The sequence below is a fragment of the Thalassophryne amazonica genome, chromosome 10, assembly GCF_902500255.1.
Source record: "Thalassophryne amazonica chromosome 10, fThaAma1.1, whole genome shotgun sequence".
In the NCBI taxonomy this organism is placed as follows: domain Eukaryota; kingdom Metazoa; phylum Chordata; class Actinopteri; order Batrachoidiformes; family Batrachoididae; genus Thalassophryne; species Thalassophryne amazonica.
Window position 1 is genome coordinate 64,346,320 of NC_047112.1, and position 14,399 is coordinate 64,360,718.

At 43.8% G+C, this 14,399-nt stretch overlaps 1 protein-coding gene across 3 annotated transcripts in view; it reads left to right on the plus strand.

Annotated features, from left to right (window-relative positions):
* Positions 1-14,399, plus strand: part of gtpbp3 (GTP binding protein 3, mitochondrial) — a 135,816-nt gene that overhangs the window by 49,777 nt on the left and 71,640 nt on the right. For all 3 annotated transcript variants that reach the window (XM_034180125.1, XM_034180126.1, XM_034180127.1), the window contains exon 7: positions 12,532-12,675. In XM_034180125.1, the coding sequence (XP_034036016.1) occupies positions 12,532-12,675 (144 nt within the window). The remainder of the gene's footprint in view (positions 1-12,531; positions 12,676-14,399) is intronic.

A 14,399-nucleotide genomic window follows, 5' to 3' on the forward strand; every position in this document is an offset into this window, starting at 1 on the left:
TGTCGCACTTAACAGAATCCGCCAAATTTGCACAGCCAGCACAAATGTAGAGAATATGCACACCTCTCTCGTGCTGCATTCGAACTGGGGAATATTCGAACAGTGGTTGACGACACCCCCACCACCACCGGTGCATAATGTTTGGGGCACGCAAAGGAAATATGTAATGTGCAAAGTCTGTGGCACGCTATCATTATGTGCACTAGACATGAACATTGCGCAGTCGCATAGAATACACTGTGCGGTCCGTGCATCTCTGTGACACGCTGACGCTCAACCATCTGTTCAGGGTCTAATAGCTGTGTTAACATGATAATACAGATACATCCCGACACATGAGGTGGACTGACAATGGATGTCTGACATCATGCTCATTTTGGACATTACGCTATGATCACAGATACTGCGCTGATGCGCAGCCATCTGTATGGCATCTAGCAGCCATGTTAACATGATATTATAGATACATCCTCTGACATGTGATCTGTAATATCATGCACATTATGGGCGTAAGTGGCACACCACGCAGAGCCTTTGATTTGTTGTGGGGCAGGGCACCACACAGGTGCACGTGATGTTACAGCTAAGATGATGATTCTAATTCACATATGTTATGTAACCCATGAGAGGGCATGACCATGTTTCTGTAACAGCCTGTTCAGGTGAGCTGTGCAGCGAGCTAGTGAGTCTCAGAGCTGCGCTGCACCGTGCATGGCTGAACGGGTTGTCACTGTAATGCTGAGCATCAGGTGCCGTGTTTGACTGTGACATAGAACAAGCTTAAAAGACAGAAAAAATGAAAGATGGCAGGTTGAATATGCACCCCCGCTGGGGAAGAGGAGACTGGAGGGTGAAAAGGGGGCCATCTGCGCTCTGGACTCCAAATGCGCCCACGCTGATGCACGCACACATACACATAGATCGGTTCCCACTGGAGTGGAGCGCACAATTGGAGTTGACACACATTTAGCGGAAAAACTTCAGTGTTGACAAAACTGGCCGGTGTCACTGTTTTGTTTTATTTATTTGAAATTTCCGCAGAGAAGCGCTGCATAAAAGCAGTGCCATGTTTTGGATTTGATAGCACAAAGAGTATTGCGTTTGGTTTCTTTGCAGTGGTTGGTGGTGGTGATGGTTACAATGTTGTTTTTTTCCCCCCCCCTTAAATCTGACACAGCTGTGTACCTATAAATGACTTCTCCACGATTCTGTGTTGGCCAGGCGGTTATCTGCTCCAAATTTCACCAGCAGTTTTACCAGCTCCAGGTTCCTGTCAATGACAGACTGGTGGAGCGCCATCTGTCCTTCTGGGCCGAAGGAGTTAATTTCAGTTTTTTCAATTTATTTTTATTTTCATTTGTATAGCGCCAAATCACAACAAGGTTGCCTCAAGGCACTTCACACAAGTAAAGTCTAACCTTACCAACCCTCAGAGCAACAGTGGTAAGGAAAAGCTCCCTCTGAGAAAGAAACCTCAAACAGACCAGACTCAAAGGGGTGACCCTGTGCTTGGGCCATGCTACAGACACAAATTACAAAACAATTCACAAAACGAACACACAGGAAATGTTGCCAGAGTTGAAGTTGAATTCGCCGTTTGTCATGTTCTGCAGCGGAGAGTGCAGCTTCTTGGTGTTACCTTTCTTCGCTGCTTCTCGGAAAACTCTGTAGCATGGAACAATTCGACAAATCCGCGTGGCTCATGATTACAGCTTGGCTGAAAGGTGTTGGACAAAGTAATCCTGCCTGCATCCTAAAGCTGATAATAAATATTCCCCCGTCGAGTGTCTCTCCTCAATGCCACAGGTGGGTTAAGAGCCTTTTTTGAACCGAGATCTACTTTTAAAGTTGACAGTGTATCGAGATCTACCAAGCCATATCGAACGCCATACCGTAGCTGCAATTTTTTGTGCACCGATGTAATAACACAATTTTTTGGCACAAAGATAAAGTTTTAACATTAATAATGCATTCTTGAAGTAAATGTGTATGGTAAAAAGAATAAGTACAAGTAGGCCTAGGACTGGCCTCAAGTTGGAAAAGTTGTTCCCTACCTTAGTGGGTCTTCTGGCAATGAGAGGAGGATCCTAGTCTCTCATAGTCCGGACAGTGGGAGCTGAGTACCAGCTGTAAGCAGGCACTCAGGCACTCTTTCTGCATTAGATTCCAGAATTGGATACTCATGTCAGGCGTGCTCTGGATTTGAGGGCAATGTCATTTGTTAGTGTGAGGATCTCATTCTCAATAGCTCAGCTATCCAGGTTGAAGAATGATGACACTTTGGACATTCTATAGTCCACATCTATATTTTCCCAAAAATGGAAAACAGAGAAAACTGACAACAGGTTCAATGGATACAAAGTCAGCAACGCACCTGTGAAATTCTGACAAAATGCTATGCACTTGATCATCATAATGTGCACTTTTAGTCTCCACAGTCTTTGTCCTAATGCTTAAGTTCTGTGTCCATGTGTGGAAAGTTCTGCCGGTCGCACTGTTGCAATCTGCTTGATAGCTGTAGCTTGCTTTTTAACTTGTTTTCAAATCTAAAAGCTATGCATATTCAGCATGGTTTGAACATTTCAGAAATTCTTTAATTTCCCGCTCAGAATTGTTGTCCATTTGGCAGCTCCTGTTTTGTTTTTTTTCTGTTTGGGGTCGCCACAGCAGACACAGCCAGATCCGCATTGGTATTTGGCACAGGTTTTATGCCGGAATGCCCTTCCTGACGCAACTCCAGCATTACCTGGAGAAACGCACACAGCCGCTGGTGTTCCAAAGAGGTCTCCCATCCAAGTACTAACCAGGTCCTGTACTGCTTAGCTTCTGAGATCTGACAGGATCAGGCTTACACAGACCAGACTGGCCCCCTCCTCCCGCTCAGAATAAAAATGATAATTTTTGTATTCTTCTCCTCCACCATTGAAGAAGCTCTTCTTCTTCTATGGCGTTTAACGACAGCTGGCATCCTTATTGGTGCATTGCTGCCACCTTCTGCACCAGTCTGTTATAGCAGCACTAAATCCTCTCATTTCCTTTGACAGATTTGTTTTTCACTCTCGATCGACCGGTTGAGCACGGCAGTTTTATATGCGAGTGCGCAAAGTGCACGAGCAAAAAACTTTTTTGAGTAGCACAGTTCCTGCAAGAATCTAATGTTGCTTTCACCCCTGCCGGTAATAACAGCTGTGGGTGTGTACGTCGGTGAGCAGATGTCTGTAATAGTCCAGTCACAACTGCCATCCACTGATGCAATGGTCAGGGGATCCTGGTTTACATGGTCAATGGGTTGGACGTCATTCGACACCCAGCAGTGTGACATGGCAGGTCTTCAAAAGAGCAGACCACAGTGCTCACCCTGCCATGCTCCCCCCCCCCCCCCCTTCATGCACTCTGCAAGCTGTACAACCTGCAGCTCCATGAGCTTCTGCTCTCCGAATGTGCGCAGTTCATTTGAGCCTGCTTTGAACGACATTCTGGGTATTCAACAGCATTCGTACACGGCTGTACAAATGTCTGTCTCATATGAATGCAGCCCAAATTCTGTTTGTTTTTTCCAATTCATGTGATTTGTATGGCATTCGTACTCTAGTGTGACAGGGCCATAGAATTCAAATCTTGCACAAAATGATTTCATTACACACTCAGGATTGAAAATAATTATTAAAATTATTGCTAATTATTATGTTGCATTGAGCTGTAAGTGCTCCAAAGATGTAGGTGCGGTTAAATCAATACCATCAACCTTTATTCATTCAAAACCCTATTCATGTGATTAACGTGGGTGACTATACCTTTAAACAAGTGAATAGACTAAATAGCACTTTCTATGTTTATGTATGTTTGTGTGGCGCATGTGCATGACTCTTTTAGTAGGAAGGAATGCTGGAGGATGGTCTCAATCTGGTTTGGTTCCTCTGTCATCTCCTCCTCCCCTGCAGTGTCTTGCCTAAATGTTCATGTTTGATACATTTGTAGCCACTGTCATGCTGTTCCCCTCCATCCTTACTGCTCTCCTCCCCTGATGCCGCAACCACGCCCCTGCCAGTCCTCTCCTCCTCAGGCGCATTTCCTCCGTAATACACAAGAATACATTGATCAGTACCAAAATCATTTGCACCATTATCAAAAGGACTCACCCTCGGCTGCCTCATAATTGGGATGAGGATCTCTCACAAGGTGTGTGATGTGGACCATCAATACTATAAAAACAATTCATCATTAAAAATATAAAAGGATATAAAGAATAGTTCTTACCATTGCGTGGAGTGGCAGGTGTAATGGGACGACAGGCACCCGAGAGGAGTGAAGACTAGGAGTGTGGGGCCACAGAAGAGGGCCATAGATCTGAGAGTTGGGTTGAGGACCCACACGGATGTACCTCTCATCCTCCTTACATTGCTCTCAGCATGGACAAAGAACAGGATATAGTTTAGCATGTACCTGTTCAATAATCTTTTTATTTTTAACTTCATCTTTATGAAGCCAAACTTCACCGTTCCATTATCGTTGCTAAGTACCGAAGTGCTCGCTGTTCTTTTAATGCTGTTAGGCACTAGTGTGCCCACTGCTCCTTTCTCAGAGTTCATTTTTTGTGAGTGTTCGTTCACTTGGAATGACAGGTCAGACCTCCTGCCAGCTATGACGAATCTATCAACTGGCTTATTCTCTTCCAAGGTGTTTAGGTGTTTGGATCACCCCAGATCTCCTTAGCACTCGGAGGTCCAAGCTTTTCTCTTCTACCTGTAAAGCCCACGGAGAGTCAAATGACCCTGGCTAGCTGACTTGGCTAGCCACGTTCTTGTGTTTGCATAAAGCCCATGGAGAGTCAAATGACCCTGGCTAGCTGACTTGGCTAGCCACATTCTTGTGTTTGCATATTTGCTGTCTTTGTGTTCTGAGATTTCCTTGTTTACATAACAGAAGTAGCTCTCCACAGGGGATCATGGAGTCACTTGCCTGCTTAGCTGAAAGGGCTGTGTATGAAGCAGGAGTTGTGTGCAAAACGTGTAAAATTACAGCTGCCTAGTACACCTATTGCTACAACTATTTGTGCACCACAGCGGCTGAAAGATCTGTCGTTCTGGATGTCCCAGCTGGACAACATGTACTGTGTTTGGATAGACATGGACTAACAACTGCCCACTGTGACGCATGTGTGTCTGCTTGCTGTCATCATGTGGACATAATGACATAATAACAGTGTGGGGACTGTTAGTCATTGTGAGTGACTGTAACCTGTACCTATTGTATATATTTTGGTTTTCTGGTGTGTTTTTTGGTACATTTTGGTACATTTCAATAAAATCCAGAAAACAAAGTTTTCTTTTGGTGTGTTTTTTGGTACATTTCAATACAATTCAGAAAACAAAGATTTCTTTTGGTGTGTTTTTTGGTACATTTCAATACAGTTCAGAAAACAAAATTTCATCTCTCCCCCAGTGTAAAGTTATTTATCCACCTAAGCACAAATCAGCAGCCCTTTCAGACAGCAAATATGCAAACACAAGAATGTGGCTAGCCAAGTCAGCCCCTCCCCTGAGGTGTTCTGAGACTTCCTTGTTTACATAACAGAAGTAGCTCTCCACAGGGGATCTTGGAGTCATTTGACTATCCGTGGACTTTAGAGGTAGATTGGTCATTTGACCAGACCTTGGCCTTCTGGGTGTTAAACCACCGCAGCAGCAGAGTGAGGACCGCCAGCCCCCACGACATGCGTGGATTATTCATTTCCTCTGAGCCAGCTTGAAGTGGCCGATGGCATCTTTTCCTTTAAACCCATTTCACCTTTCCATCCACCTTTACATCCTCCTTGTCACCACCAGAACCCGGTATACGTATGGAGCTATCTCATCTGGGCGATAGATACTTTGTTGAGAGACTTGATTAGCACATAATGGAAAATTAATGAATAGCTTAATTTGAAAGCCTTTGAAGTCTCTCGGATACCAGTACAGGAAGATGGATACCTGCTTTTCCCAAATCTCTGACAATAGGTTTAATCACTTGCTCATCTGCAACTGTATATCCGGGATTGGGTCGTGGGGGCACCAGCTCCAGCAGGGGACACCAGACTTCCCTTTCCCGGGCCACAATGACCACCTCTGACGGGGGGATCCAGAGGCATTCCCAGGCCACTGTGGAGATATAATCTCTCCACCTAGTCCTGGGTCTTCCCCGGGGTCTCCTCCCAGATGAACACGCCTGGAACACCTCCCTAGGGAGGTACCCAGGGGTCATCCTTACCAGATACCTGAACCACCTCAGCTGGCTCCTTTCAATGCGAAGGAGCAGTGGCTCTACTCCAAGCTCCCCACGGATGACCGAGCTTTTCACCTTATCTCTAAGGGAGACACCAGCCACCCTCCTAAGGAAGCCCATTTTGGCCGCTTGTACCTGCGATCTAGTTCTTTCAGTCATGACCCAACCCTCATGATCATAGGTGAGAGTAGGTGCAAAGATTGGCCAGTACATCAAGAGCTTTACCTTTTGGCTCCCTTTTCGTCACAACAATACGGCACAGCAAATGCAATACCACCCCATTGTCACTCTCCATTGTCCCCTCACTCGTGAACAAGACTCCAAGGTACTTGAACTCCTTCACTTGGGGCAAGACCGCATTCCCTACCTGGAGTAGGCAATCCATTGGTTTTCTGCTGAGAACCATGGCTTCAGATTTAGAGGTCTTGATACTCATCCCAGTCACTTTCCACTCAGCTGTGAACCAATCCAGTGAGTGTTGGAGGTCACAGGCCAATGAAGCCATCAGGACCACATCATCTGCAGAAAGCAGTGATGAGACCCTGAGCCCAACAAACTGAAATCCTCCCCCGACTATGCCTCGATATCCTGTCCATGAATATCACAAACAGGATTGGTGACAAGGCGCAGCCCTGGTGGAGGCCAACCCTCCGAGTCTGACTTACTGCCAAGCACCCGAACACAGCTCTTGCTTCGTTGAGTACAGAGATTGGATGGCCCTGAGAAGGGACTCCTTCACTCCATACTCTCGCAGCACCTCCCACAGTATCATTAGATCATACGCCTTCTCCAAGTCCACAAAACACAGGTAGACTAGATATGCATACTCCCAGGCCCCCTCTAGGATCCTGGGGAGAGTGAAGAGCTGGTCGGTTGCTCCACAACCGAGACGGAACCCGCATTGTTCCTCTTCAGTTGACTGTTCGAGAATCGGCTGAACCTTCCTTTCTAGCACCCTGGAGTAGACCTTGCCAGGGACGCTGAGTAGTGTGATGCCCCTGTAATTGGCATTCTCTGGTCTCTTTTTTTATGGGGACCACCACCCCAGTTTGCCACTCCCTAGGCATTGTCCTAGATCTCAATGCAGTGTTGAAGAGATGTCTCATCCAAGACAGTCCTTCCACAACCAGAGCCTTCAGCATTTCTGGACAGATCCTATCAACACCCGGGGCTTTGTCGCTGCAGAATTGTTTGACTACATCAGGGAATTCCACCAGGGAAATTGACGATAATCCCACATCAGATTCCAGCTCTGCCCCTACTAAAGAGGGTGCTCCAGTCTGATGGAGTTCCTAAAAGTGGTCGTTCCAGCGCCAGATTACATCCTCCTGAAAGAGTTCCTTCCAGCATCAGATTCCATCCTGAATGTCAGATTCCATCAACAGAGTCTTATCCTTACTGCAGACAGTTTGGGTGGTTCCCCGTTTCCCCCTCCTGAGGTGCCTCACGGTCCACCAGAAGCACCTTGTTGCCAACGGAAAGTCCTTCTCCATGGTTACTCCAAACTCCTCCCACATCCGCTGCTTTGCCTCCCCCACAGCAGAGGCTGCCACCCTTCGGTCATCTCTCTACCTTACAACTGCCTCCGTAGTCCTCGAGGTAACATCCTGGAAGGACTCCTTCTTCAGTCGGATGGCTTCCCTGACCACTGGTGTCCACCATGGTGTTTGAGTGTTACTGCCCCTTGAGGCACCTAAGACCTTCAGACCACAGCCCCCGCTGTGCTTCGTCAGGATTTTTAAACTGTTGAAAAATTTGAACGAATACCACAGAAAACCTCAATTCATTCATATTTCGTTTTGCTGCCGTTCTTGACGGTTTTTATCATTTGCTTAGTTTTTTGCAAACTAAACAAACCTGTTTTCTAAGCCTAGCTTCTACTACTGTTTCCCATAACTTCATGCTGTGGCTGGTCCACTTTATGCCTCTGTCATTACTGCAGCTTTGCACATCACCCTTGTTCTTAAAAATAGGAACCAGCACACTTCGTATCCACTCCTCAGGCATCCTCTCACTTTCCAAGATTTTATTAAATAATCTGGTTAGAAACTCCACTGCCATCTCTCTAAGACATTTCCATGCCTCCACTGGAATGCCATCTCAATCAATCAATCAATCAATTTTATTTATATAGTGCCAAATCACAACAAACAGTTGCCCCAAGGCGCTTTATATTGTAAGGCAAGGCCATACAATAATTACGTAAAAATCCCAAGAAGAAGAAAGAAGAAACCTCCAGCAGAACCAGGCTCAGGGAGGGGCAGTCTTCTGCTGGGACTGGTTGGGGCTGAGGGAGAGAACCAGGAAAAAGACATGCTGTGGAGGGGAGCAGAGATCGATCACTAATGATTAAATGCAGAGTGGTGCATACAGAGCAAAAAGAGAAAGAAACAGTGCATCATGGGAACCCCCCAGCAGTCTACGTCTATAGCAGCATAACTAAGGGATGGTTCAGGGTCACCTGATCCAGCCCTAACTATAAGCTTTAGCAAAAAGGAAAGTTTTAAGCCTAATCTTAAAAGTAGAGAGGGTATCTGTCTCCCTGATCTGAATTGGGAGCTGGTTCCACAGGAGAGGAGCCTGAAAGCTGAAGGCTCTGCCTCCCATTCTACTCTTACAAACCCTAGGAACTACAAGTAAGCCTGCAGTCTGAGAGCGAAGCGCTCTATTGGGGTGATATGGTACTATGAGGTCCCTAAGATAAGATGGGACCTGATTATTCAAAACCTTATAAGTAAGAAGAAGAATTTTCAATTCTATTCTAGAATTAACAGGAAGCCAATGAAGAGAGGCCAATATGGGTGAGATATGCTCTCTCCTTCTAGTCCCCGTTAGTACTCTAGCTGCAGCATTTTGAATTAACTGAAGGCTTTTCAGGGAACTTTTAGGACAATCTGATAATAATGAATTACAATAGTCCAGCCTAGAGGAAATAAATGCATGAATTAGTTTTTCAGCATCACTCTGAGACAAGACCTTTCTAATTTTAGAGATATTGCGTAAATGCAAAAAAGCAGTCCTACATATTTGTTTAATATGCGCTTTGAATGACATATCCTGATCAAAAATGACTCCAAGATTTCTCACAGTATTACTAGAGGTCAGGGTAATGCCATCCAGAGTAAGGATCTGGTTAGACACCATGTTTCTAAGATTTGTGGGGCCAAGTAAAATAACTTCAGTTTTATCTGAGTTTAAAAGCAGGAAATTAGAGGTCATCCATGTCTTTATGTCTGTAAGACAATCCTGCAGTTTAGCTAATTGGTGTGTGTCCTCTGGCTTCATGGATAGATAAAGCTGGGTATCATCTGCGTAACAATGAAAATTTAAGCAATGCCGTCTAATAATACTGCCTAAGGGAAGCATGTATAAAGTGAATAAAATTGGTCCTAGCACAGAACCTTGTGGAACTCCATAATTAACCTTAGTCTGTGAAGAAGATTCCCCATTTACATGAACAAATTGTAATCTATTAGATAAATATGATTCAAACCACCACAGCGCAGTGCCTTTAATACCTATGGCATGCTCTAATCTCTGTAATAAAATTTTATGGTCAACAGTATCAAAAGCAGCACTGAGGTCTAACAGAACAAGCACAGAGATGAGTCCACTGTCTGAGGCCATAAGAAGATCATTTGTAACCTTCATTAATGCTGTTTCTGTACTATGATGAATTCTAAAACCTGACTGAAACTCTTCAAATAGACCATTCCTCTGCAGATGATCAGTTAGCTGTTTTACAACTACCCTTTCAAGAATTGTTGAGAGAAAAGGAAGGTTGGAGATTGGCCTATAATTAGCTAAGATAGCTGGGTCAAGTGATGGCTTTTTAAGTAATGGTTTAATTACTGCCATCTTAAAAGCCTGTGGTACATAGCCAACTAATAAAGATAGATTGATCATATTTAAGATCGAAGCATTAAATAATGGTAGGGCTTCCTTGAGCAGCCTGGTAGGAATGGGGTCTAATAGACATGTTGATGGTTTGGATGAAGTAACTAATGAAAATAACTCAGACAGAACAATCTGAGAGAAAGAGTCTAACCAAATACCGACATCACTGAAAGCAGCCAAAGATAACGATACGTCTTTGGGATGGTTATGAGTAATTTTTTCTGTAATAGTTAAAATTTTATTAGCAAAGAAAGTCATGAAGTCATTACTAGTTAAATGAATACTCAGCTCAATAGAGCTCTGACTCTTTGTCAGCCTGGCTACAGTGCTGAAAAGAAACATGGGGTTCTTATTTTCTTCAATTAGTGATGAGTAGTAAGATGTCCTAGCTTTATGGAGGGCTTTTTTATAGAGCAACAGACTCTTTTTCCAGGCTAAGTGAAGATCTTCTAAATTAGTGAGACGCCATTTCCTCTCCAACTTACGGGTTATCTGCTTTAAGCTGCGAGTTTGTGAGTTATACCATGGAGTCAGGCACTTCTGAGTTAAAGCTCTCTTTTTCAGAGGAGCTACAGCATCCAAAGTTGTCTTCAATGAGGATGTAAAACTATTGACGAGATACTCTATCTCACTTACAGAGTTTAGGTAGCTACTCTGCACTGTGTTGGTATATGGCATTAGAGAACATAAAGAAGGAATCATATCCTTAAACCTAGTTACAGCGCTTTCTGAAAGACTTCTAGTGTAATGAAACTTATTCCCCACTGCTGGGTAGTCCATCAGAGTAAATGTAAATGTTATTAAGAAATGATCAGACAGAAGGGAGTTTTCAGGGAATACTGTTAAGTCTTCTATTTCCATACCATAAGTCAGAACAAGATCTAAGATATGATTAAAGTGGTGGGTGGACTCATTTACATTTTGAGCAAAGCCAATTGAGTCTAATAATAGATTAAATGCAGTGTTGAGGCTGTCATTCTCAGCATCTGTGTGGATGTTAAAATCACCCACTATAATTATCTTATCTGAGCTAAGCACTAAGTCAGACAAAAGGTCTGAAAATTCACAGAGAAACTCACAGTAACGACCAGGTGGACGATAGATAATAACAAATAAAACTGGTTTTTGGGACTTCCAATTTGGATGGAAAAGACTAAGAGTCAAGCTTTCAAATGAATTAAAGCTGTCTGGGTTTTTGATTAATTAATAAGCTGGAATGGAAGATTGCTGCTAATCCTCCGCCTCGGGCCGTGCTACGAGCATTTTGGCAGTTAGTGTGACTCGGGGGAGTTGACTCATTTAAACTAACATATTCATCCTGCTGTAACCAGGTTTCTGTAAGGCAGAATAAATCAATATGTTGATCAATTATTATATCATTTACTAACAGGGACTTAGAAGAGAGAGACCTAATGTTTAATAGACCACATTTAACTGTTTTAGTCTGTGGTGCAGTTGAAGGTGCTATATTATTTTTTCTTTTTGCAATTTTTATGCTTAAATAGATTTTTACTGGTTATTGGTGGTCTGGGAGCAGGCACCCTCTCTACGGGGATGGGGTAATGAGGGGATGGCAGGGGGAGAGAAGCTGCAGAGAGGTGTGTAAGACTACAACTCTGCTTCCTGGTCCCAACCCTGGATAGTCACGGTTTGGAGGATTTAAGAAAATGGGCCAGATTTCTAGAAATGAGAGGTGCTCCATCCAAAGTGGGATGGATGCCGTCTCTCATCTGGGACCAACTGCCTTTCTGCTCTTCATCCTCTTCATAGCTACCCTCACTTCATCCTTTACTAATTTCTTGTACTTCTTGAGTTACCCATGCCACATCATCCAGCCTTTTCTCTTTCTCATTTTCTTTATTCATCAGCTCCTCAAAATATTCCCGCCACCTTCTCAATACACTGTCCTTGCTTGTCAGCACATTACCATGTGCATGTTTCACCACCCTAACCTGCTGCACATCCTTTCCAGGTCTGTCCCTTTGTCTGGCCAATTGGTACAAGTCCTTTTCTTCTTTCTTAGTTAATGTGATTAATTAACATAATTTGTGCTGCTCGTTTTACACGACGTAAAAGGGGCAGCAAACTTTGTAGATGTGTGAATGCATACTTAGTAAAAATGACTGAAACTGCACATTTGGAGGAACTACCCTACCTCCCCAATATTAAAATAGTCTTATCCAAATGTTTTAACTTATACGTTTTAAGCTGTTTTAAGTTGAAATGTCCATAAAAATGTCTTTTTCCTTTGTGTGTGTGTGTGTGTGTGTGTGTGTGTGTGTGTGTGTGTGTGTGTGTGTGTGTGTGTGTGTGTGTGTGTGTGTGTGTGTGTGTGTGTGTGTGTGTGTATTTCTGCTTCTTTCTCTTCCACAGTGGACAGATCATTGTGTGAGCTGCAATCGGCGATTGAGCAACACCTGAAGGATGAACGGAGGGGCGAGCGACTACGCAGTGGAGTCCAGGTGGTCATCGCAGGTGCAACAAACGCAGGGAAAAGTAGCCTTCTGAATATGCTGTGTAAGGAAACTGACAGTCCTGCACACATACAGAATGCACACAGCCATTTCAAATATTACTTCTGTTACGTTTTAACAGTGTCAAAATAGAACCCAAAATGCAGGCAGCAATCAAAACAGAGGTGAGGTGAAAACACAAGGTGATTTATTCATCCCAAAGAGGTGAAAAACAGTCAACAGGCTATGTGAGAGCCCCGGGGGTACAAGAGTCCAAAATCAAACATAATCTGTAAATCCAACATGCAGGGAATGAGGAATGAGCAAAACACCAAAGCTAAATACAGCAGTAACAGGAAGTACGAGTAACAAAGAATCTTGGAGTACTCATGCATGAAAAATCACAGTAGGGACCAACGAAAAAAAAAAAAACAGAAAATAAATAAGGGAGAGGTGCTACTTAAACACAAAACTAACTGATGAACAAATGAAGGGCAGGTGTGTGACAAGATCAAAGGACACATGACAAACTAACAACAAAAATGTGACTACAAACTAAACCTAAGAAGAAGAAAAATCACAAAATCCTAAATACACAAAAAACTACATGATGCAAAATCAAACATAGAACTCAGAAGTGAACAAAGTACAATAGTGGGATAACTGAACAAAACCCAAAAACTAAATGAAGAAACAGGCACAAAATCAACATGGAACTCAATAGTGAACAGAGTGCAAACCAGAGGACAACACATGATTAACGTAATGAAACACAATGAAAACTGGCAAGCAAGAAAACACAAAAACATGGTGAACGTGAGACAGGGAAAATATAATGACAACTCAAACAGAGGACTGATCACAAAAACAAAGAACAGACAGATCACGGACAAAGGACAAACCGCTAGGAGGACACACAAATGACTGACAGGGGAGAAGCACACACACTGAATACAACAGGGGTGGTGGGGAGGTGATGGTCTAGTGGTTAGGTGTTGGGCTTGAGACCAGAGGATCCTCGGTTCAAATCCCAGCCTGACCGGAAAATCACTAAGGGTCCTTGAGCAAGGTCCTTAGTCCCCTAGTTGCTCCCGGTATGTAGTGAGTGCCTTGTATGGCAACACTCTGACATCGGTGTGAATGTGAGGCATTATTGTAAAGCGCTTTGATCGTCTGCTGCAGATGGAAAAGCGCTATATAAATGCAGTCCATTTAACAGGAGCGTGGGCAGAAGACAATAAACACACAAACGTAGACACAGAACCAGACGGGACCACACACAGACACACACACACATCTACAACAACTTAAGACACAAAGCACAAAACAGACCCAAGCTTCCTGAGCTAAAATAATATAATGGTTAATGGACTGCATTTATATGCCACTTTTCTATCTATATCAGAAGCTCAAAGTAATGCCTCACATTCTCACACACACACACACACACACACACACACACACACACACACACACACACACACACACACACACACACACACACACACACACACACACACACCAATGTCAGGGTGCTACCATGCAAGGCACTCACTACACACCAGAGGCAATTTGGGGATTAAAGACCTTGCCCAAGGGCCTTAAGTGCTTTTCTGGCAAGACAGGGGTTTGAACTGAGGACCCTCTGGTCTCAAGCCCACTGCTTAACCACTAGACCATATTTCCTGAATTGTATCACAGCTCATGTATGCAAACATGCATTGCATCGTTTTGTAAGGGAGAGCTGCACACTCCAACTCTACACACATCCTTCCAGTTTCTGCTTTG